This window comes from Pan paniscus, chromosome 3 (assembly GCF_029289425.2).
Source record: "Pan paniscus chromosome 3, NHGRI_mPanPan1-v2.0_pri, whole genome shotgun sequence".
In the NCBI taxonomy this organism is placed as follows: Eukaryota; Metazoa; Chordata; class Mammalia; order Primates; family Hominidae; genus Pan; species Pan paniscus.
The window spans coordinates 125716933-125741861 of NC_073252.2; the positions used below are offsets into that span (position 1 = coordinate 125716933).

General features: G+C 42.7%; 2 protein-coding genes across 9 annotated transcripts in view; one reads left to right on the forward strand and one right to left on the reverse strand.

Moving 5' to 3' along the window:
• The window catches only part of MFSD8 (major facilitator superfamily domain containing 8), a 48567-nt gene extending 29720 nt beyond the window's left edge, over positions 1-18847 (reverse strand). For all 8 annotated transcript variants that reach the window (XM_034959123.3, XM_063603900.1, XM_008976694.5 and 5 more), the window contains exons 1-3: positions 18717-18847; positions 11019-11110; positions 3328-3371 (exon numbers count right to left, since the gene is read on the reverse strand). In XM_034959123.3, the coding sequence (XP_034815014.1) occupies positions 3328-3371; positions 11019-11110; positions 18717-18778 (198 nt within the window). In that variant the 5' untranslated portion in view covers positions 18779-18847. The remainder of the gene's footprint in view (positions 1-3327; positions 3372-11018; positions 11111-18716) is intronic.
• Positions 18848-19117: 270 nt separating this feature from the next.
• Positions 19118-24929, forward strand: part of ABHD18 (abhydrolase domain containing 18) — a 74282-nt gene continuing 68470 nt past the window's right edge. Inside the window, exon 1 of the mRNA XM_003823149.6 lies at positions 19118-19250. The gene's annotated coding sequence lies outside the window, so the exon portion shown is untranslated. The remainder of the gene's footprint in view (positions 19251-24929) is intronic.

Here is a 24929-nt window from a genome sequence, read left to right on the forward strand (position 1 = left end):
AGTGTAATGGGTAATAATTTCATGTAATATTATTTTCAAAATAGCAATGAAAATATGGCACTAAACCAGTAAAAAGTAAAATTTGTATTTCTTTTCTTCTTATATTCCTTTAAAAATATATTTTAGGAGAACATTTTCAAAAAGTAGAAATTCGTAAAAACTGGGCTGGGCATGGTGGCTCACACTTGTAATGCCAGCACTTTGAGAGGCTGAGGTGGTGGGTCACCCAAGGTCAGGAGTTTGAGACCAGCCTGGTCAACACAGTGAAACCCTGTCTCTACTAAAAATACAAAAATTAGCTGGGCGTGGTGGTGCACGACTGTAATCCCAGCTACTTGGGAGGCTGAGGCAGGAGAATCACTTGAACCTTGGAGGTGGAGGCTGCAGTGAGCCAAGATTGCATCACTGACCTCGAGCCTGGGTGACAGAGCGAGACTCCATTTACAAAAAAAAAAGCAAAAATTAAAAAAAAAAAAAACAATCCTAACAATCTAGACAATCTAGTAGGGGAGTTAAGTAAACTCTCTGTAAATACAGTGTTAGGACACTCCATATTAAGGGCTAATGATAAAGGGAAACGGGAGTATACAGGAAAAGCTTCTGACCCAAATTGTTGTGAGGGACAGTGAGAGAAGGCTTTCCAGGCCAGGTGCAGTGGCTCACATCTGTAACCCCAGCAACTGGGGAGGCTGAGGCAGGATCACCTGAGGTCAGGCGTTCGAGATCAGCCTAGCCAACATGCCGAAAACCCACTTCTACTAAAATTATAAAAATTAGCCAGGAATGGTGGCGGGTGCCTGTAATCCCAGCTACTTGGAAGGCTGAGGCATGAGAATCGCTTGAACCCAGGAGGTGGAAATCCCAGCACTTTGGGAGGCCGAGGTGGGTTGACCACCTGAGGTCAGGTAGAGATCAGCCTGGCCGGTATGGTGAAACCCCGTCTCTACTAAAAATACAAAAATTAGCCGGGTGTGGTAGCTGGCGTCTGTAGTCCCAGCTACTTGGGAGACTGAGGCAGGAGAATCGCTTGAACCCTTAAGGCAGAGATTGCAGCGCACCAAGATCACGCCATTGCATGCCAGCCTGGGCAACAGAGCAAGACTCCATCGCAAAAAAAAAAAAAAACAGAGAGAGAGAGAAGGCTTTCCAGAGGAGGTGACACTGGAGCAAAACCTTGAAGAGTGAATAAAAGACAGTGAGGAAGGAGAAAGGGGAGAGCAAAAGAAAGATGGAGAGAGGAAAAGCATTCCAGTAAAAAGGGAGACAAATGTGTAAAGACCTGAGGAGCCTGGGTTCGTCCAAGTACCATGGATTTATCTAATAAATTGTTGGCTATACATCTAATATGGGACAAAGTTCAGAATCTAGGATAAAACACACACATGCACGTGTGAACACACACACACACACACACACACACTCTCTCTCTCCAACCTCATAGAAAAACCAACAAGGGATAAACTGATAAGGAAGAAGACACAAAAGAATTTAAGAATAAGTCATTAGAGTTAAGAGGAAAGCCAGGATAGAGAAATGTCACAGAAGCTAAGAGGTGGTGCCATGGTTTGAATGTGTCCCCCAGATTTCATTTTTTGGAAATTAATATTTAAATTAATATTATTAAAATATTGAAAGGTAGGACCTTTAAGAAGTGACTGTGTTACATTAGGTACCTAGTTGGGTATGAACAGGGCAGGAGAGGTCTCCCCTGCCCCTCACATGGGGAGTGTGGAGAGACTGTTAGGTGATGGTCAGGCGGTTGTTAACGCTCTCTAAAGTAATTATTGGTCACAGCTAGTGCTAGGAAAAGGCAGCCTTCTAATAAATAGAAAACACCTGGTAATTAGCAGCTTCCTGATACGATCTCAGGGGTGGGGTGAGTGGGGGAGAAGTAATGCAAGACCCCAAAATTATGCCAGTGTATGAAATCCCAAGTCAAAAGGTGAAACCGCACGCTTGTCTTTCAAGTTGCCCACTTGGCCCTCTTCCAAGTGTACTTTCCTTCTTTTCCTTCCTTTCATTCTTGCTCTAAAGCTTTTTAATAAATTTTCACTCCTGCTCTACAACTTGCCTCAGTTTCTCCTTCTGCATTATGTCCTTTACTTGAATTATTTCTTTCAGGAGGCAAAAACTGAGGTTGCTGCAGACCTGTACAGACACAGATCTGCCAACTAACAATTGGATCGTGAAGGCTGTGCCCTCATGAATGAATCCATTTATGTATTAATGGGTTATCATGGAGTGGAACTGGTGGCTTTATAAGAGAAGGAAGAGAGACCTGAGCTAGCATGCTCAGCCCCTTCACCATGTGATGCCCTACACTGTCTTGGGACTCTTCGGAGAGTCCCCACCAGCAAGAAGGCCCTCACCAGATGTGGTCTCTCAAACTAGGACTTCTCAGCCTCTGTAACAGTAAGAAATAAATTCCTTTTTTAAAATAAATTATCTAGTTTAGGGTATTCTGTTATAAGCAACAGAAAACAGACTAATACAGGTGGTTTCAGGAAGTAAGGAGAGGACAACAATGTCAAATCCTATCCAGGTGTCACCTAAAATAAGGACTGAAAAGTATTTCGTGATCAACAATTAAGTAATTGGAAACCTTACAAGAGCAGTTTCAGGACAGCAGAAAAGTTAATCAGATAGTAGTAGGTTAAGGAGTAGGTTAGGAAATACAGAGGAACTCTTTAAGAACCTTTACTAAAACATTGTTACAGATGAATTATGTAACCAACTTATATACTGATTTTTAGTTAAGTTTCTTCCTGGAGATTTAAGATAGAACTGACAGGACCTGATGATCAACTGATGTTAAGCTACCTAACAAACTTACATATTCATGTCATCCCCTCTTCCCCTTCTAGTAATAACAGCATCAAAAAATACATATGTTCTAGTCTTTACAATGTTACCTGATAGCCCAAATTAATTTTATGGGAAAAGCGTTAAATTATTCCACAAAAATATCATTTACACACTTTAGGAATTCAGACTATTACTAGTTTCCTTTTTATTAGGGAAGAGGTAATGATGGAATATGAATGTGGCTTCTGAGTAGGTGACCATACATCTACCTTTGCCTGGGACTATCTGGGTATGATCCTATTTTTCCTTATATAGCAGTCTCTTCACTACAAAAGTGTTCTGGCTTGCACAATAAAGCATATGGTCACATTACTTATAAGCCTCTTTTAAGGAACTATTATCTCATTATTCTTGTAAAGATTAAACCATAGAATACGAAAGAGACTCTTTAGAAAATGCTTAACTACGTAAGAGTTACTACTACTGTAGCTATAAGGGAAAAATAGATTGAAATGTACAAACCTTTTGGAGATATGGCCATATGGACATCATCACTATAGAAAACCCTGTGAAGAAGCAAACTAGGTTATTTATACTTATAATAATTTAATCATTATTACAGATACAATTTTCTGAACTGTGGCATGGATTTTAAAATATTCTGAACCTAAAATCTATGCATACAAATGCCTAATTTATGAGGCAATGAGATTTTAATTATCAGAAGAAAAATAAAGACTAAAAGAACATACAATTACAGTCCCTCATCATAATTAATAACAAATACAAAAAAGCAGAGGATCTATTTCTCCATACTCATGTGCTTTTACTGTAAATGGAAATAACCAAAAGCTTTGTTAAGTTTTTATAGCAGAAATGAATGGAGGAAAGGCTATTTTGTTAGACAGGAAGTGCTAGGCTTCTATCCTGTGTTGTTTGGAGGAGATAATTGACTGAAGGGAAGAGCAGGAATAAGGAAAATGATCATCTACAGGGGGGCTGTAGAAAACCAGAATACTTCAAGATGGCCATACCTTAAAAGAAAATTCACTATTTCTGCTAGCCTTTACTACATGAAAACTATAATGATTAACTCCAACACTATCTGTCAATTTTAAATGTTAGGCAAATGCAGCCAGCAGTGACTTATGCCTGTAATCCCAGCACTTTGGGAGGCTGAGGCAGGCAGATTACCTAAGGTCAGGAGTTTGAGACCGGCCTGGCCAACATGGTGAAACCCTGTCTCTACTAAAAATATAAAAATTAGCCGGGCATGGTGGCACATGCCTGTAATCCCAGCTACTTAGGAGGCTGAGGTAGAAGAATTGCTTGAACCCAGGAGGCGGAGTAGGTTGTAGTGAGCCAACATCGCACCACTGCACTCCAGCATGGGTGACAGAGCTTGACTCCATCTCAAAAAAAATTAAAAATGAATAAATAAATGTTGGGCAAATCAAGAAATTCTATAAAGCCTGTTCTTCAAAATGGCTTTACTGAGGCTGGGCACAGTGTCTCACGCCTGTAATCCCAGAACTCTGGAAGGCCGAGGTGGGTGAATCACTTGAGGCCAGGAGTTTGAGACCAGCCTGGCCAGCATGGAGAAACCCCGTCTCTACAAAAAAAAAAACAAAAATTAGCTGGGCATGGTAGCACATGCCTGTAATCCCAGCCATTCAGGAGGCTGAGGCAGGAGAATTGCTTGAACACGGAGGCGGAGGTTGTAGTGAGCCAAGATTGCACCACTGCACTCCAGTCTGTCTCAAAAAAAAAAAAGGAAAAAAAAGAAAAAATAAATTTAAAAAATAGCTGTTGAGATATATAATTCCCATATCATACAATTATGCATTTAAAGTATACAATTCAATGGGTTTTAATATAATCACAATGGGTTTTAATATAATCACAGATATGTGCAACCATCATTACAGTCAATTTTATTTGATTTATTTATTTTTTGAGACAGAGTTTCTTGTCGCCCAGGCTGGAGTGTAGTGACCCGATCTCGGCTCACTGCAACCTCCAACTCCTGGATTCAAGCGATTCTCCTGCCTCAGCCTCCCGAGCAGCTGGGATTAGAGGCTCCTGCCACCACACCAGGCTAATTTTTGTACTTTAGTAGAGATGAGGTTTCACCATGTTGACCAGGCTGGTCTCGAACTCCTGACCTCAGGTGATCTGCGTGCCTCGCCTCCCAAAGTGTTGGGATTACAGGCATTAGCCACTGCGCCCAGCCATTACTGTCAATTTTAGAACACATTTGTCACCTCAAAAAAAACTCTATACCCTTCAGCTATCACCCTGTTTCATCCCCTCTCCTGCCAGCTGTAAACAACCACTAATGTACTTTGTTTGTACTCTATAGAGTTTTATCTGTATTTTCATACAAATAGAATAATATAATACATGGTCTTTTGTCTTGTCTTCTTTCACTTAGTATTTTTTTTTTTTTTTGAGACAGAGTCTCGCTATGTCACCAGGCTGGAGTGCAGTGGCGCAATCTCGGCTCATTGCAATCTCCGCCTCCCGGGTTCAAGCGATTCTCACACCTCAGTCTCCCGAGTAGCTGGGATTACAAGCACGTGCCACCACACCCAGCTAATTTTTTGTATTTTTCGTAGAGATGGGGTTTCACCATGTTGGCCAGGATGGTCTCAATCTCCTGACCTTGCAATCCGCCTGCCTCGGCCTCCTAAAATGCTGGGATTACAGGTGTGAGCCACCGCGCCTGGCCTTAGCATTATATTTTCAAGATTCATCCATGGTGTACATGTACATTCCTTATATAAACCCTATTTTAAAACATAATTTAATTATTAGCTTCATTTCAGGCCAGGCACGGTGGCTCATGCCTGTAATCCCAGCACTTTGGGAGGCCTGGGTGGGCGGATCATGAGGTCAGGCTATCGAGCCCATCCTGGCTAACACAGTGAAACCCTGTCTCTACTAAAAATACAAAAAATTATCTGGGTGTAGCGGCATGCATCGTAGTCCCAGCTACTTGGGAGGTTGAGGCAGGAGAATGGCGTGAACCTGGGAGGCGAAGCTTGCAGTGAGCAGAGATTGCGCTACTGCACTCCAGCCTGGGTGACAGAGCAAGACTCTGTCTCAAAAAAATAAATAAATAAAAATAAATAAATATTAGCTTCATTTTAAAGTATTTTGAATTGACATAGTTACTTTGATCAGTAAAGGACTGAAAGCACCAATTAATCTTTTAAATCAAGGCTACAATTTTGGAGTACAGAAATTTGTAAACAAAATGTTTAACATGCCAATTAAAATCTAAAGTTGGCCAGGCACAGTGGATGATGCCTGTAATCCAAGCACTTTGGGAGACTGCGGCAGGCAGATCATTTGAAGTCAGGAGTTCAAGACCAGCAATGGCAACATGGTGAAACCCCGTCTCTACTAAAAATACAAAAATTAGCTGGGCGTGGTGGCAGGCGCCTGTAGTCTCATCTATTCAGGAGGCTGAGGCAGGAGAATCGCTTGAACCCAGGAGGCAGAGGTTGAGGTGAGCTGAGATCGTGCTACTGCACTTCAGCCTGGAAGACAGAGTGAGACTCCACCTCAAAAAAAAAAAAAAAAAAAATCTAAAGTTAAAATAATTTTCTTTTTTTGCTGTTGAATTTGAAATTGTTTCTTATAATTTTAGATAATTGAGTACTAAAAACCAGAAGTGTTTAAAATGGAAAAATAAATCAATTGCAGGCATTGCTACCAAAACAGTATCCATTGGCCCCTTCCACCTTCTTGATGGAACCCCAGTTCTATTCAGGTATCCATACTTCCTCAACAAAGCCTCATGGTCTAAGAGAAACTCTCTCCATGTTCGATCCCAGAGGGTACATTCTGATTAGTCTAAAAAATTCAACTGGAGTAATCCCATCATCTTAGTTGATGTTGGTTTAGAAATTTACAGGTCACACCTGTAATCCTAGCACTTTGGGAGGCTGAGGCGGGCGGATCACCTGAGGTCGGGAGTTCAAGACCAGCCTGACCAACATGGAGAAACCCCGTCTCTACTAAAAATACAACATTAGCTGGGCATGGTGCCGCATGCCTGTAATCCCAGCTACTTGGAAGGCTGAGGCAGGAGAATCGTTTCAACACGGGAGGCTGAGGTTGCAGTGAGCCAAGATCGTGCCACTGCACTCAGCTCAAAAAAAAAAAAAAAGAATAAATTACGTTACAGTATAAGCCAACTGATTCAGCACTTTTTCTGATATTTGCACAAGGCATTCTTTTTTTTTTTTTTGAGACGGAATCTCGCTCTGTGGCCCAGGCTGGAGTGCAGTGGTGTGATCTTGGCTCAGTGCAACCTCTGCCTCCTGGGTTCAAGTGTATTTTTAGTAGAGATGGGGTTTCACCATATTGGCCAGGCTGGTCGCAAACTCCTGACCTCGTGATCCGCCTGCCTCAGCCTTGCAAAGTGCTGGGATTACAGACGTGAGCCACCTTGCCTGGCCCTGCACAAGTCATTCTAACTGATACACAATGCAAGGTGAAAGTGTATTATAAAGAATTGTTGAAAATATCCTTTACCATTCACTTTTCTTTTTACCCAGTACTGAATCATGCACAACTTTGGCAAGTGAGAGAAAACAGGATGATTGGGGTAAATAGAAAATATATGGAAAATATATGGAAATATATATAGAAAATATATGGAAAGCAATTTAGTAAAATGACCTTCCTTAATTCCTCTCAGGGGAAAGAGACCACTTGTAACATCAGTGCCTATAGATTTAGAGGGTTTCTACTTGGAAAAAAATTCATTTCCTAAAACAGTCCTTTAAAAACTATCAGAATATTGATCATTCCTATATATTCTCATCCCATCCTTTTAACATGGTTATAGATGTTTAATATTTTGAAAAGTTTTCCTCATGAAGTTTTACTTTTTAGTAACTACATATTCAGAAATAATGTGAATAGGTTAAAATACATCAAGCAATACAAATTGAGATTCTTGTATTTTACTTTTTGTATGTTTTATCAATATAAAAATAAGCTGAGGTTCAGAGGCAACAAAAGATAAAAACAGCCAGGTGTGGGGCTCATGCCCGTAATCCCAGCACTTTGGGAGGCCAAGGCAGGTGGACTACCTGAGGTCAGGAGTTTGAGATCAGCCTGGCAAAAATGGCAAAACCCCGTCTCTACTAAAAATACAAAAATTAGCCAGGTGTGGTGGCACACACCTGCAGTCCCAGCTACCAGGGAGGCTGAGGCACAAGCATAGCTTGAACCCGAAAGCGGGAGGTTGCAGCGAGCCGAGATAGTGCCATTGCACTCCAACTTGGGCAACAAAGCAAGACTCTGTCTCAAAAAGAAAAAAACAGAGAAGGTGGACTACATCAGTATTTAACACTTCTGTGAATCACAGGATACATTTAGCACACTGAATAGAAGAGTCCTGGAATGGGAGAAAATATTTACAAATCATATATTGGATAAGGGGCTAACATTCAGAGTATATAAAGAATTCCTACAACTCAACAACAAAAAATCCAACTAATAAATGGGCAATGGTCTTGAACAAACACTTCTCCAAAGAAGATATACAAATGGACAGAAAGCACAAGAAACATGTTCAACATCACTAATCATTAAGGAGATGCAAATCAAAACAAGATACCATCTCATCCACTAGGATGACTACTATCCAAAAGAAAGTTAACGTTGGCAAGGATGTGAAAAAATTGGAACCCTGACTGTTGTTGAGAATGTAAATAAAATGGTACGGCTGCTATGGAAAACAGTATGGCAATTTTCCAAAAAATTAAAAAATTAAAAAGAAAATTATAATATGATCCAGCAATTTCACTTCTGGATATATACCCAAAAGGACTGAAAGCAGGATCTTGAAGAGATATTTGCACACCCATATTGACAGCAGCACTATTCACAACAGCCAAGAGGTGGAAGCAACCCAAATGTCCATCGACAGATAAATGGCTAAACAAAATGTGGTAGGCCAGGCTAGGCTGTAATCCTAGCACTTTGGGAGGCTGAGGCCGGTGGATCACGAGGTCAGGAGTTCAAGACCAGCCTGGCCAAGATGGTGAAACCCCATCTCTACTAAAAATACAAAAATTAGCCGGGCATGGTGGTGGGTGACTGTAATCCCAGCTACCTGGGAGGCTGAGGCAGAGAATTGCTTGAACCCCGCAGGTGGAGGTTTCAGTGAGCCAAGATCACACCACTGCACTCCAGCTTGGACGACAGAGCGAGACTTTGTCTCAAAAAAAAAAAAAAAAAAAAAAGTGGTATATACTGAAGGCAATCAGAGTATGCTACTCCAAAAATCTGCTGTTTTGCCATATTAATTATCTCAAACTGAAGGCAACCGAGAAATAGCAGATGCAGGAAGGGTTCTCTGCTCTCCCCCTTTCTGCCTGAATGCAGAGAATAGATTGAATTTTGTTTTGTTGTTAATTCTTTGAGGCACAATTGAGATTCTGTTACCTACAATCTGTCTTGGGACATTAAGACACAGGTATAATTAAGACTGTATATTTAAACTTAAGAAATTTTGCACTGGCCAGGCGGGGTGGCTCACACCTGTAATCCCAGCACTTTGGGAGGCTGAGGCGGGCAGATCATGAGGTCACGAGATCGAGACCATCCTGGCTAACGCCGTGAAACCCCATCTCTACTAAAGATACAAAAAAATTAGCTGGGCGTGATAGCGTGCGCCTGTAGTCCCAGCTACTCGGGAGGCTAAGGCACAAGAATTGCTCGAACCCAGGAGGCAGAGGTTGCAGTGAGCCGAGATCACACCACTGCACTCCAGCCTAGGCGACTCCACCTCAAAAAATGAATAAATAATAATAAATAATAAAATTTTTTTAAAAAGAAATTTTGCACATCTTCAAGAAGTAGCAGAACAAATAATTGACTGATGGCTGTAAAGATGAAATACTTTTGGCCAGGTGCGGTGGCTCAGGCCTGTAATTCCAGCACTTTGGGAGGCTGAGTCTGGCAGATCACGAGGTCAGGAGATCAAGACATCCCGGCTAACACAGTGAAGCCCCGTCTCTACTAAAAATATAAAACAATTAGCGTGGTGGCGGGTGTCTGTAGTCCCAGCTACTCGGGAGGCTGAGGCAGGAGAATCACGCGAACCTGGGAGGCGGAGCTTGCAGTGAGCCGAGATCGCGCCACTGCACTCCTGCCTGGGCGAAAGTGCGAAACTCCGTCTTGAAAAAAAAAAGAAAGAAAAAAGATGAAATATTTTTAACTGGGGGCGGTGACTCACGCCTGTAATCGCAGCACTTTGGGAGGCCGAGGTGGGCAGATCACCTGAGATTGGGAGTTCGAGACCAGCCTGACCAACATGGAGACATCCCGTCTCTACTAAAAATACAAAATTAGCCAGGGGTGGTGGCACATGCCTGTAATCCCAGATACTTGGCAGGCTGGGGCAGGAGAATCGCTTGAATCTGGGAGGTGGAGGTTGCAGTGAGCTGAGATCGTGCCATTGCACTCCAGCCTGGGCAACAAGAGTGAAACTCCGTCTCAAAAAAAAAAAAAAAAAGATGAAATACTTTTGTGAGTACATGAAAGTGTTAGGGACTCTTAGTAGTTGTCTAGTTTCGTTTGTATGTACATTCCTTAATGTTATTTGTTTCTTTTCATTAAAAAATATTAACATCAAATAAATTTGTATACTTTTTTAACTGTTAGTCTTTCTTTTGTCAGCTTAATTCACAAGCCTTAGGCACATAGGAGAATAGAGGAAAAATTTCTCCTACCCTAGAATACATATAATGAACTATACAGCCTTTAAATAAAAGGAAATTATCACAAGTGCAACATGAACCAACTTGAGGACACTGAGTGAAATAATCTCATCACAAGAAAAAAAATACTATATAATTCCATTTATATGAGCTATCTAGAATAGTCAAATTCCAAGAAACAAAGTAGAATGATGGTTGCTAGGGCTTGGGGGATGGGAAAATAGGGAGTTGTTTAATGGGTATAGAGTTTCTCTTTTGCAAGATGAAAATGTTCTAGGGATTGGTTGCACAACAATGTGGATATACTTAAGGCTATTGAACTTAGATATGGTAACACAGTAAATTTATGTCACGTATTTTTTAGCACAATAAAGATAATTTCAGAGGCAACGAAAGTAAATGAAGTAAATGAAGTTAAAATATGACATCTGATCTGAATTGTTAAAATTATGTATTTCTAATACTTACCTACACTGCTGAGAAACATAGTAAGATATAAAATCCTAATAGATCTCCATCGGCTCTTATAATGCTCTTCAGTCTCTAAAATGTCCCATTCTCTAGGTGTAAAGAAGAAAAAAGTAGTATAAATGTATCTCATTACATGTGGATCTTAAGTGTCAACAGTTTTATTCTCTAGTTATGAAAATGATGTGATAGAGGTAGAATTTACTAATATTGATTCTGCTACACTAATTTATCTATGAATAAGCATTATTTTTTTGAATTTCCATGGATTGTATATATGCATTATTGTATACAGAAATTTGGGAAACAGTATAGTTTTAAAAGAGGAAACTTTTTGCAAGGCAGTTATTTTGCTACCATTGACATGCACAGATTTATTAATCAAGAGTGTTGCAATTTGTAAAAATGAATAAATTACATCAAGATAAATCAAATAAACTAGCTACAACTAGATCCCCCGTAGCTACTAAGTACTAAAAAATAATAACTGTCATCATTATAACATGCTCTACTTGATGACAGCAAATTAAATTGCTGCAGGAAGCTGTTTTGGCTTCCTACTTCAGAAAATAGGAATGATACCAGGAAGGTTTAACGTAACCTAAGACATTTTCAGCCCTGGGACCTCCTAAATGGGTTACCAGATAAATTTTATCAGCAGACCAAAGAGAGACCATGACTCCCCAGACTTAAGTGATCTTTTGGATAAGCGTCTGATCTGGACCAAAGGCATGTATACTAAGTAGATATCTTACCTCCATTAGGTGACACATGAGTCTATATACTCATTACATTTTCACACACACAATAGAAAGAGTTAACAAGTTCACCTTAATGTGAGCATTATCTTTTCAAATAATCAAGACATGCAGAACAGACAAAATGCCTTCTTATGTTCCAAGATTAATTTCTTAAAAATAAGCCTTAGAACTGTCAAATTAGTCTTCAAAAAAGAAACTTTTTTTTTTCAAACGTGATATGGTTGGGAGTGGTAAAGAGGAAAGGAAGAAGAGAAACAATGTTTTTAGATGTATTATATGCCAAACATATTAGTTCCTAATATATTTAAAGTGTTTAACACTATATATGTCATTCCATATAAACAAACCTCTTCTGAGTCAAAGAAGATAAGAAAAAAATAAAAATAATGTAGCTTACCTGAGAAAAATACCAGAACCCCAGATGCCCATACTTTGAAATCAATATACTAGAATTTGAATAAAAAACCAGATATATCTAAGTTAGGGAATCAAGAAGTAAATTATTTGATTCTAAAAAAAATAATAAAATTGTTTGAGTGACTGATTTAGAGCTCAGTCAAAATCTTTCTTCTTTTAATGACAAATGACAATTATTAAATATTGAAAGGATAAAATTAGAAAATAATAATTTAATGGCCACTTTCTATGCTATAATGGAAGGATCATCAATGGATGCTAAAACAACTGACTGGAAGATTGTTAAGGAGAGGATAGTCAAAGGCCCTCAAATGTCACCCCAGTGTCTGCTTACTAATTACAAAATGGAACATGAATCTTTATAATTGAAAGATATAGCAGTCACCCTCTTAACAAGTGGTCATGTTTGGCATTCCTAGTAGTGGGATGTCCTGGCATCCTGTACCTTTTGATGTAACGTAGTGGGGTGTTCTCAACATAACCCATGTGATATTCTTGCCAGAAATGTTTGACCAGGATCTATTTTGAAATAAACAGTCCATAAATCCAGAATATTAGATGTTCTGCAGAAAACCTGACCTAGACTCTTCAAAGATTTTAATGGTGACAAGAAAGAGATAGGTCAAAGGAGAGTTTTAGGTTAGGGGAGTCTAAAAAGACCTAAAAACAAATGCATAAACATTGATTATCTCCTGCATATGGCTCCTGGTTTTTTTTATTTTTGTTTTTTTAAAGAATATAAGGTATATTTTTGGAACAACTGGAAAAACTTGAGTATTAACTATATATTGCATGATATTCTTGAATTAATATTGTATTTCTAGTTGTAACAGTGATGGAATTGCGTAAAAGAATTTCTTTGTTCTTGGGAGGCGCAAGCTGCAATTAAGTACTTGGGACAAAGTATCACAATGTCTGCAACCTACTTTTGGGTAGTTTGGCAAAAGAGGTGCGTGTGGGTGTGTATGTACCTGCCGAAAGATTTCGGCAGTGTGGAAAAGGCTAACAGTTAGTGACAGGATATACAGGTGTTCGTGATTTTTTCATCTTTTCTATAGATTTAACATTTTTCAAAATAAAAAGATTTACTTTTTCCTTTTTTAATTAAAAAAGTATAACTTCAACGAAAAAAATTATCTTTCTACCTTGTTGGAGACAGTAGAAATATAGGAGAATGCAACTGTCCTTCAATCAAGTGACCATATTTATTACATTTTCTTAGCTTTGATGATTCAGACAAATATGTCACATATCTGATTGAATTTCCAGAGGCTTCTTTCTTGTATGACCGGGTACAAAAAGGAATGCTGCATTTCTAAGATGATTTGCTTAACTTTTAAAATTCCTTTCTATAATCACTGCTGCATTCTGGCATTAGTTCCCCATTTGAGATTTTCCTTCCAGTAAAACTGTAGTACTACAGTTTTATCCTGTTCAACATTTCTATTACAAACTGAAATACTCCAAATGATAGCATGCTTGTCAAACTTGTGACTTAAAAACTAAAAGGAATACACAATATAGTGGAGTGAACTGATCAGCAAAATGAGTTAGATAAAATTTAACAACGGCCAGGCGCAGTGGCTCATGCCTGTAATCCCAGCACTTTGGGAGGCCAAAGCCGGGCAGACTGCTTGAGGTCAGGAGTTCAAGATCAGCCTGGCCAACATGGTGAAACCCTGTCTCTACTAAAAATACAAAAATTAGCCAGGCGTGGTGGTGGATGCCTGTAGCCCCAGCTACTTAGGAGGCTGAGGCAGGAGAATCACTTGAACCTGGGAGGCAGAGGTTGCAGTGAGCAGAGATTGTGCCACTGCACTCCAGCCTGGGCAACAGACAGTCTGTCTTAAAAAAATAAATAAATAAAAAAGAGAGAGAAAAGAAAGAAGTGTGTGCTCAGTGACAGAACAGTGTAGTGGTATAACGGTTACAGAAATAAACTGAAAATATTCTATAAAGATATGCCCTATAAGGACAGATGCCCTAATAATACAAATTTTACAGAGACTAGGCTAAGGTTGCAAAAAAAATTTGAAATCATTTGTAACTTGGATCAGTAACATGAGCTACAAACGGTTTTTACAGATGAATATTTATCAGTTTGATGACAGAAAACACCAACTCTGAAGTGCAATTAAGGAAAATGTCATCCCCTCCCCCACCAAATTCTATCCCTTTCATTAACAAACCTATATTATACTTATTATTATATTTTAAATGTCATTACTAAAAAATTTTGTGGAATTTGTTTTCCGGTTATCTAAACACCTATATAATATCCTTGATTTTTCCCCTTGCCCTAAACAAGCCTAAAATATTTACAATCTGGGACTTTACAGGAAATGTTTTCCAACCCCTGTTGTCTTAAATAAACCTCCATAGAGGGGGTCAGTGGGGAGCACTGAGGATTCAAGAGGCCAGCTCCACCAGACCAGCAAATAATAATCAACCTTGTTAGTGAGGAAAAGTTGGTGGTGACCTAGACATGTTTGTGCAATATATTCAAAGTGAACAGGTCCTGCCAACTAGTTGTACATAGGTTCACTTTACTAGGGAATATACTTGTGTTTTTAAAGACATATACTTATTATTTTCAAAATACTCCCTTTTTGTTTTTAAAATGCTAAATCTAGAACCTCAATCAGAGGTATTGATTATTGGCAGGAACACCTAAATCTGGACAGATCCTAATGAGCATCAATCACTTTGATGAAATCAAAGCTAAGAGTATGAAAAAAAATTCTCTTTTGTACAAGGTGACAGAATGTACCAGAAGACCACATTTAAACATAACTCAGGGATCCTGCAATTATCTGGAAAATAGCTAAAAACCAGGACGAAGCAAAAAGAATTCTGAGGCCGGGCACGGTGGCTCACACCTGTAATCCCAGCACTTTGGGAGGCCAAGGCGGGCGGATAACGAGGTCAGGAGATCGAGACCATCCTGGCTAACACGGTGAAACCCCGTCTCTACTAAAAATACAAAAAAAATTAGCCCGACGTGGTGACAGGCGCCTGTAGTCCCAGCTACTCTACTCGGGAGGCTGAGGCAGAAGAATGGCGTGAACCCGGGAGGCGGAGCTTGCAGTGAGCCGAGATCGCGCCACTGCACTCCAGCCTGGGTGACAGAGCGAGACTCCGTCTCAAAAAAAAAAAAAAAAAAAAAAAAAAGAATTCTGAGTTCTGAGAAAACCAAATATCACGAAGTCCACGCACTCAAGCTTATGCACTTAACTAGTAGGAAAGACATTTAGCTCTCAGTCAGAACTACCAGGTTGTAATGACACACAGTTACATTAAGCATAGATCCAGGGTTATCAAAGCTATAACAAACAAGAAGCCCCAAATTAAAGCTGGTGGAAAGAGTATGGTGACAGCAACAACAATAAAACAACTGTTGCTGCCAGATTTCAAAAACATGATGCAGAACAGTCTGCCAGGAAAACAGTCTGTCAGAAAAACTAAAAAGCAGACGTAAGTACTTAAAAAGTATAGCAACGGGCCTCAGAGCCTATTGAGACATTTGGGACTGTTTGCTTCTACACCAGCACTTTGGGAGGCTGAGGTGGGTGGATCACTTGAGGTCAGGAGTTCCAGATCAGCCTGGCCACCTGGTGAAACCCTGTCTTTACCAAAAATACAAAAATTAGCCGGGTCTGGTGGCCCGCGTCTGTAATCCCAGCTACTCCAGAAGCTGAGGCAGGAGAATCGCTTGAACCTGGGAGGCAGAGGTGGCAGTGAGCCAAAATCGCACCACTGCACTCCAGACTAGCCCACAGAGAAAGACCCCGTCTCAAAAAAAAAGTATAGCAGTGTAGAATAAATTGGTATAGAAGCAAACAGTCCCAAATGTCTCAATAGGCTCTGAGGACATCACTCTATTAAAATTCATATCAGCATCGATATTCATTTTAATGATCTCAAGATAAAATCAAGTAAAGATAAAACTGCACTCCAGGCTCACCACTGCACTCCAGACTAGGCCACAGAGCAAGACCCCGTCTCAAAAAAAAAGTATAGCAGTGTAAAATAAATTGGTATAGAAGCAAACAGTCCCAAATGTCTCAATAGGCTCTGAGGACATCACTCTACTAAAATTCATATCAGCATCTAAACTCATTTTAATGATCTCAAGATAAAATCAACTAAAGATAAAACTGCATTGCATAAACTCTGTTTAGTAAATCGAGGACCAGAGAAATACATTTGCCAAAGGGTTTTGAGTTAGCGTGCTCACAAAAGGTTTGGTGCTTAAGGGGAACAAATGAGTAAAAATTAATGTGGTCATAGACAGCTGAAGTTTAACTGAATTTATTAATTTACCTGAGGTAATTATTATGTATATTTCAAATAAAATAGTAATTCCGTTTTCCTAAAGGTAAAAATACATTAGGTATACATTCCTGAGTCATTGCCCATAAACTAGGATCAGAACAACCAGAATTATAAGGATCAAAATACTGACGTTATTCCTTCAATGCCTTAAAATTAGTCTTTCTTTGTACATTTGGCATAGGACAAAGGCGAGCTCATTTTGGACAGATTTGTTAAACTATCAAGAGGATGTCAGGCAATTAGGCAGCAGGTCATTACTAAGACCGATACCTTCAAGTATCGATTAAAACCATCATTTTGAAACTGTGAAATCTGGAAAGTGATCAGCTACAAAGGGCCAAATATGGAATGCAGAAGATACAGAATGTGGTGGCTTTGTGTCCGGGATTGGTGGGTTCTTGGTCTCACTGACTTCAAGAATGAAGCTGCGGACCCTCGCGGTGAGTGTTAACAGCTCTTAAGGTGGCACGTCTGGAGTTGTTCCTTCTGATGCTCGGATGTGTTCAGAGTTTCTTCCTTCTGGTGGGTTCGTGGTCTCGCTGGCTCAAGAGTGAAGCTGCAGACCTTCGTGGTGAGTGTTACAACTCTTAAGGCGGCGCGTCTGGAGTTGTTCGTTTCTCCCCGTGGTCTCGCTGGCTTCAGGAGTGAAGCTGCAGACCTTCGCGGTGAGTGTTACGGCTCATAAAAGCCGTGTGGTCCCAAAGAGTGAGCAGTAGCAAGATTTATTGCAAAGAGCGAAAAAACAAAGCTTCCACACTGTGGAAAGTGACCTCAGCGGGTTGCCACTACTGGTGGGCAGCCTGCTTTTATTCTCTTATCTGGCCCCACCCACATCCTGCTGATTGGTAGAGCCAAGTAGTCTGTTTTGACAGGGCGCTGATTGGTGCGTTTACAATCCCTGAGCTAGACACAAAGGTTCTCCACGTCCCCACTAGATTAACTAGATACAGAGTGTTGGCAGAAAGGTTCTCCAAGGCCCCACCAGAGTAGCTAGATACAGAGTGTCGATTGGTGCATTCACAAACCCTGAGCTAGACACAGGGTGCTGATTGGTGTGTTTACAAACCTTGAGCTAGATACAGAGTGCCGATTGGTGTAGTTACAATCCCTGAGCTAGACATAAAGGTTCTCCAAGGTCCCACCAGAGTAGCTAGATACAGAGTGTCAATTGGTGCATTCACAGACCCTGAGCTAGACACAGGGAGCTGATTGGTGTATTTACAATCCCTGAGCTAGACATAAACGTTCTCCACGTCTCCACCAGACTCAGGAGCCCAGCTGGCTTCGCCCAGTGGATCCCGCACTGGGGCTGCAGGTGGAGCTGCCTGCCAGTCCCGCGCCGTGCACCCGCACTCCTCAGCCCTTGGGTGGTCGATGGGACTAGGCACCGTGGAGTAGGGAGCGGCGCTCATCGGGGAGGCTCGGGCCGCACAGGAGCCCACGGAGTGGATGGGAGGCTCAGGCATGGCGGGCTGCAGGTCCCGAGCCCTGCCCCGCGGGAAGGCAGCTAAGGCCCGGCGAGAAATCGAGCGCAGCGCCAGAGGGCTGGCACTGCTGGGGGACCCAGTACACCCTCCGCAGCCGCTGGCCCGGGTGCTAAGCCCCTCATTGCCCGGGGCCGGCAGGGCCGGCCTGCTGCTCCCAGTGCGGGGCCCGCCAAGCCCACGCCCACCCGGATCTCCAGCTGGCCCGCAAGCGCCGCGCGCAGCCCCGGTTCCCGCTCACGCCTCTCCCACCACACCTCCCTGCAAGCTGAGGGAGCCGGCTCCCACCTTGGCCAGCCCAGAAAGGGGCTCCCACAGTGCAGCGGTGGGCTGAAGGGCTCCTCAAGTGCCGCCAAAGTGGGAGCCCAGGCAGAGGAGGCCTGGAGAGCGAGCGAGGGCTGTGAGGACTGCCAGCACGCTGTCACCTCTCAGCTTGGGTGCTGCAACAGGCAAAGCAGCAGCCTGGGTTTCTCCAGCCCCGTCACTCGAACCCACGGGCTCATCACCGCACGGTGCGGCCAGACGCCCTTTCTCCTACGTTGGGAGCGAATCTCCTCGGCTCACACAACCCAGCCACCGGCTCCCACCGCGCTGGAACCCCTCTGGCAGCGAGGGTTTGTCCCAGTGCGGGTGACGCCCGGAAAGGAACCAGTCCCAACAGCGCAGGAGACTGAGGGGTCCCTCCACCAGGATCCGCTCACCTGCTTCCAGGTGTGTCGCCTAAGAGCGGCTCCTGTTCACTTTCGTTCCGCAGGCCGGCCATAGCTACACTCCCTACAAGGCGTCTTGCGCCCAACTCTCGCGACACCTGCTTTCTCCCATCCCGGGTGGCGTGAAGCTGGCAAAACAAGCCTGTAAGTGCGCGTGCGCACCTGACGCTCAGACGTAGGCGGAACGCCCCGAGGTCATAGGCGGGGTCACGCTGAAGGCCGGGCAGCGCAGGGCGAAAGGAGGCTGTGTCCTCAGCCTCCTCCCTCGGCACGCGCCTCCCATCCTGACGGGGACTGAGAGCCCAGGAGAGCTCGGGGCGTGTCCAAACTGCCGCGCCGCCCCGCTCCGGGTTAGTCTTCCTCCCTCCGTTTCTCTTTCCGCTGTATCTAGCATTTCGGTTCCTGGAAAGGTTACCGGAGCTGCGATTGAGGCTGGACCAAAGTTGAGTCCTCGAAAGGGAGCCTGGAGAGCGGCGGTGCTGGGAGGCCCGGCCAGCTCGATCGCAGGCTTCCACCTGGCGGCCAGTAAGTAGCCGGTCCGGTTAAGTAGTAGGTGCGCTAAGAGCTCCCCGCGCCTCTTAGCGCGCCGTGTACGCGCCTGGAGGCAGGGACCGGGGACGCGGAGCTGGGCGGGAGACTCGCGGGTCAGGGACGCGGGGTGAGGCTGGGGGCGAGAGACAAGGCTGTAGTCCGTGGCGCGCTTCGGAGGGCTGAGATAATGGGGGCGAGCGCGCGGGCAGTCCCTTCCCCCCGTGAAAGGTAGAGGTGGCTTCCAGCTCTCTTCTCTAGCTCGGCTAAATGCAAAGGCGCCTTACCTGGAGGGCTTGTCAGAGCCAGGACTGAAGGTGGGATCTGCTGCTTGTAACCTGCAGGTCCCCGGATGCGCACCCTAACGGCGCCTGCGCCTACGGGGGCCTCAGCCTTGCAAAATGTCACTCAGCAGAGCCTGCTGCTGAAACGTGGGAGTTGAAAAAGGTACAGCACCTGCCTAGCAATGACCAGCTCCTTTCGTCACAAGGAAGATGACATTTTTAGAAAACATGTCATGGGTTTTCACTAGATCTCCATGTTTATTTCTTGGTGGTTATGTATTAACATCTTATCTCTACTATTAGGCTTGTAGGCTAGCTGGCGTCAGTAGTCATTCTGTGTCTCATAAATTACCGTTTTATTAGCGCCAGATACATTGTCATGTAATTTCATTTGATCACAACTATCCTGTGAGATAGGCGAAGCAGACACATTGCTAGTTTACTGAAAATTAAGATCCAGACAAGTTAACCCAGAGTCACTCTGTGTGGAAGTGGCAAAGTTGGAAACCAAACTTAATTTTTTAAAATTAATATTTATGAGCATTTACCCTATGCTAGGTCCTATACTAGTTACACAGTCATGTATGGTATATGCCATCACTTCTGATCTTTGTGTCATTTGTGACCTTGTGTGTATCAGCCAGGCGCAGTTCACTGGTGAACACCTAAACTTGAAACGTGCGGTCCGGGTGCGATGGTTCATGCCTGTAATCCCAGCACCTTGGGAGGCCAAGGCGGGCGGATCACGAGGTCAGGAGATCGAGACCATCCTGGCTAACACGGTGAAACCCCGTCTCTACTAAAAATACAAAAAAAAAAAAAAAAACCCGGGCGTGGTGGCGGGCGCCTATAGTCCCAGCTACTCGGGAGGCTGAGGCAGGAGAATCCCTTGAACCCGGGAGGCGGAGGCTGCAGTGAGCCGAGATCGCGCCACTGCACTCCAGCCTGGGCAACAGAGTGAGATTCTGTCTCAAAAAAAAAAAAACCAAAAAACCAAAAAACTTGAAACGTGCTATTCAGAAATATCTTCTAAATCAAGACCTGATATTTTGTACTTGGATTCAGTCTTGCAGATTCATTTGTAACAGCTCACAAAAACAAGTCAGATTTGTATTATTGGTTCCAAAAAGACACATAGGTAGAAAAGTTAGTATTTTCTTGCCATAATGTCGCTTTACTATATTGTCTTTTTTAATTCCTGGGGGCTAGCAATGTATGGCACATATATAGTGGACAAGGGGATTTTTAACCAGTATAGCAGTAAGCAGAATGGCTCCTAGATAAATATATGTTGGATGAATGCTCATTGAATTACCTCATCTCATCCTTACAACAATCCTCTGAGTGGGGAATTGTCTCATGTGTACAAGGAAATGGAAGGCAGGGAGATTAAGTAACTTGCCTAGGATCATACTACTAACAAGCAACAGAGCTAGAATTCAAGAAATGCAGGACTCCTGATCCTAAGCCTGTGCTCTTTACCACCAGGCTTCTTATGGGAAAAAATGGCAAAGCGGCAAGAAGAATCTTTCCTTATATCTCATAAAAATATATAGTAGATATTCAGTTTTTATCTAAGTGAAATAATTGGCTATCATGTATCAGGGCAGATATTACTTTCTGTTTATAGGTTAAGGTGGCTTACTCAAGGTCACACAGCTGGTAGAGGAATCCCAGCCCTCTGACACTGCTCTTTTCCATTGGTGCCTCCAAGTGATGACTTCAGACCACAAAAGCACATGGAATGAGTACATATACAGCTGGTGAAATCTAAGTAAGCTTAGTGTATTGTACCAGTAGGAAAAAAAAAAAAAAAGAAAATGTCTCTTACGAACACACACATAGCATCCAAAGTAAACATTTAAACATATATATATGTAATTTTTTTTATAAAGCCCATGGAAAAGAGGAGCTAAATTTGAAGAGATTAGATTATTTCCCGAATGTTTCACACAAGAATATGAGACTCCATTTGGTGCATTTCCTTAGGTGACTGCCCAGGATAATTACCCACACCCCTTTCAAACAAACAGCCGGGCGCGGTGGCTCACGCTTGTAATCCCAGCACTTTGGGAGGCCGAGGCGGGCGGATCACGAGGTCAGGAGGTCGAGACCACGGTGAAACCCCGTCTCTACTAAAAATACAAAAAAGTAGCCGGGCGTGGTGACGGGCGCCTGTAGTCCCAGCTACTCGGAGAGGCTGAGGCAGGAGAATGGCGTGAACCCGGGAGGCGGAGCTTGTAGTGAGCCGAGTTTGCGCCACTGCACTACAGCCTGGGCGACAGAGCGAGACTCCGTCTCAAAAAATAAACAAACAAACATCCTATTTTCTTACTCTTGTTCAGTGTAAGAGTAAGGAATTATATTTGTTGAATTATATTTGTGAAACTAGGGAAGTAGATTTTAACAGTGGATATCTGAGGTATCTAAACCCTTCCTTAGCTACTTAAACTTGTATAGACATTATTTAGAAGTGAAATTACAAGATAAAATTTGAAGTCTTCTTTTTTAGGTAAGGGAATAAGTTCTTGTACATGGTGATATTTTTTAAATTTTCATTTATGCCTTTGAGATATGTATCACCAATGTAAGGATAAAAGTCCAGAAAAAATTAGTATTGCATTGTTAAATGCTTAGGTACCCAAATGACAGGAAATAAAAGCACTAGATAGCATAATAAATGATGAGTGTCACTTTAGCAATAGAACTCATTTCTAGGAAAGACTTTTTAGTTCTTGGCACTGTACTAGAACTTCTATTTTTGTTTCCCTTTGCTTTTCCCTTTCACATTGATAACTGTGTCATTTTAGCTTGATATATACTTCAAAAATAGGTTCTATTTCTGCAGAAGCTCATTGTTGTCTGTCCAGCCTGAAGTGGGGACTTTTAAGTATCTGGCATGGCTCCAGATGGTGCCTTATTTTGGTGATTTGGAGTTATGTTCACCCTGGGCTTGGATTTTTATCTGTTCATGGTGGCACTAGATACCCTGGACCCAGCCAACCCTGTCTAGAAAGACTTACGTGTTTAGAGAGTTCCACAAAAACTGTCTTTTATGTTGTTCTTGGAGCTGAAATGGGATTTAAGAAGATTTGTATGACCCCAAACCCCAGAACCAAATTTATACTAACCTATATGTGTGTTTGATTTTCTTTCTTTTCCTCATTTATTAGTTGTTTATTAGTAGGTAAATATAGTAAGGAATATGCTGTGTCTAAGTTTGGAGTGCTGACTTTTGTGGCCTATTATGCAGGGAATTAAAGTGATTTGGGAAGGTTTTCTTTTTTTCTTTTTTCTTTTTTTTTTTTTTGAGACGGACTTTTGCTCTCGTCGCCCAGGCTGGAGTGCAATGGTGCAATATCAGCTCACTGCAACCTCCACCTCCTAGGATCAAGGGATTTACCTGCCTCAACCTCCCAAGTAGCTGGGATTACAGGTGCCCACCATCACACCTGGCTAATTTTGTATTTTTAATAGAGACGGGGTTTCTCCATGGGTCAGGCTGGTCTCCAACTCCCAAACTCAGGTGATCCGCCTGCCTCAGCCTCCCAAAGTGCTGCAATTACAGGCATGAGCTACTGGGAAGGTTTTCTAGTTTGGGTTGAAAACTAGAAATAAGTAAACAATTTAGGCAAACAATAAATATAGTACTTTACAAAATATTTGAAAAGTTCATTGTTCTTAGGTCCTTTCTTGCTTCCTTTGCAACTTTCTAATTCTATATTTTTGCTTTATCTTGGTTTTATCTACCAATCTAGAAGAATATCAAAGTTTAGGAAAATGGAGCATCTCATGAGCAGTATATTACTTTTCTTCTTACTGTAAAATATAGGTGTTGGAATTTTTTTTTTTTTTTCTTTTTTTGGAGACAGGATTTTGCTCTGTTGCCGAGGCTGGAGTGCAGTGGTGCAACGATGTGCACTGTTGCCTCAACTTCCCAGGCTTACACAATCCTCCCTCCACAGCCTACTGAGTAGCTGGGACTACAGGTGTGCACCACCACACCTGGCTAGATTTCAAAATTTTTTTGTAGAGACAGGGTCTCATTGTGTTGCCAGGGCTTGTCTTGGGCTCCTGGGCCCGAGCAGTCCTCCCGTCTTGGCCTCCCAAAGTGCTAGGATTACAATCATGAGCCACTGCGCCAGGCCAGGATTTTTTTTTTTAAGAGACGAGGTCTCACTATGTTGACCAGGCTGGTTTCAAATTCCTGAGCTCAAGCAATCCTCCCTCCTCAGCGTCCCAAAGTGCTGGGATTGCAGATGTGAGCCACCACACCCAGCCTAGCCAGGATTTTTAATTAAATGTTATTTTACTATTGTGGATTCTACTTATTGTTATTGATGCCATGGATGTTACAAAGGAAGATGATGCCCCTGGTTCATTTCATGCTGATGTTAAGAAAATAAGTGGGCCCAGTGTGGTGGGTCACGCTTGTAATCCCAGCACTTTGGGAGGCCAAGACGGGCAGATCACCTGAGGTCAGGAGTTTGAGACCAGCCTGACCAACATGGAGAAACCCCGTCTCTACTAAAAATACAAAATTAGCCAGGCATGGTGGTGCATGCCTGTAATCCCAGCTACTCGGGAGGCTGAGGCAGAATTGCTTGAACCCGGGAGACGGAGGTTGTGGTGAGCCGAGATTGCGCCATTGCAATCCAGCCTGGGCAACAAGAGTGAAACTCTGTCTCAAAAAAAAAAAAAAAGAAAGAAAATAAGTGACCTATAATATATTGCAAAAGGCAGTGAAGTCCTATCTGGGTGCAGTTGCTCATGCCTGTAATCCCAGGACTTTGAGAGGCTGAGGTGGGAGGATTGCTTGAGCTCAGGAGTTCGAGACTAGCCTGGTCAACATAGCAAGACCCTCATCTCTACAAAAAATAAATTAGGCTGGGCGTGGTGACTCACGCCTGTAATCCCAGCACTTTGGGAGGCCAAGGTGTGTGGATCACCTGAGGCCAGGAGTTCGAGACCAGCCTGGCCAACATGGTAAAACACCGTCTCTACTAAAAATACAAAAATTAGTCAGAAGTGGTGGTACATGCCTGTAATCCCAGCTACTTGGAAGGCTGAGGCAGGAGAATTGCTTGAACCTGGGAGGCGGAGTTTGCAGTGAGCTGAGATCATGCCACTGCATTCCAGCCTGGGTGACAAGAGCCAGACTCTGTCTCAAAACAAAAAAAAAGAAAAGAAAGAAATTAGCCGGGCAAGGAAGGTGGCCTGTGTGCCTGTGGTCCCAGCTACTCTAGAGGCTGCACTGGGTGGATTACTTGAGCTGAGGAGGTTGAGGCTGCAGTAAGCCATGATTGCCCCACTCACACTCAAGCCTGGGCAACAGAGCAAGACCCTGTCTCAAAAAAAAAAAAAAAGACAATGAAGTCTTGCATTCCAATGA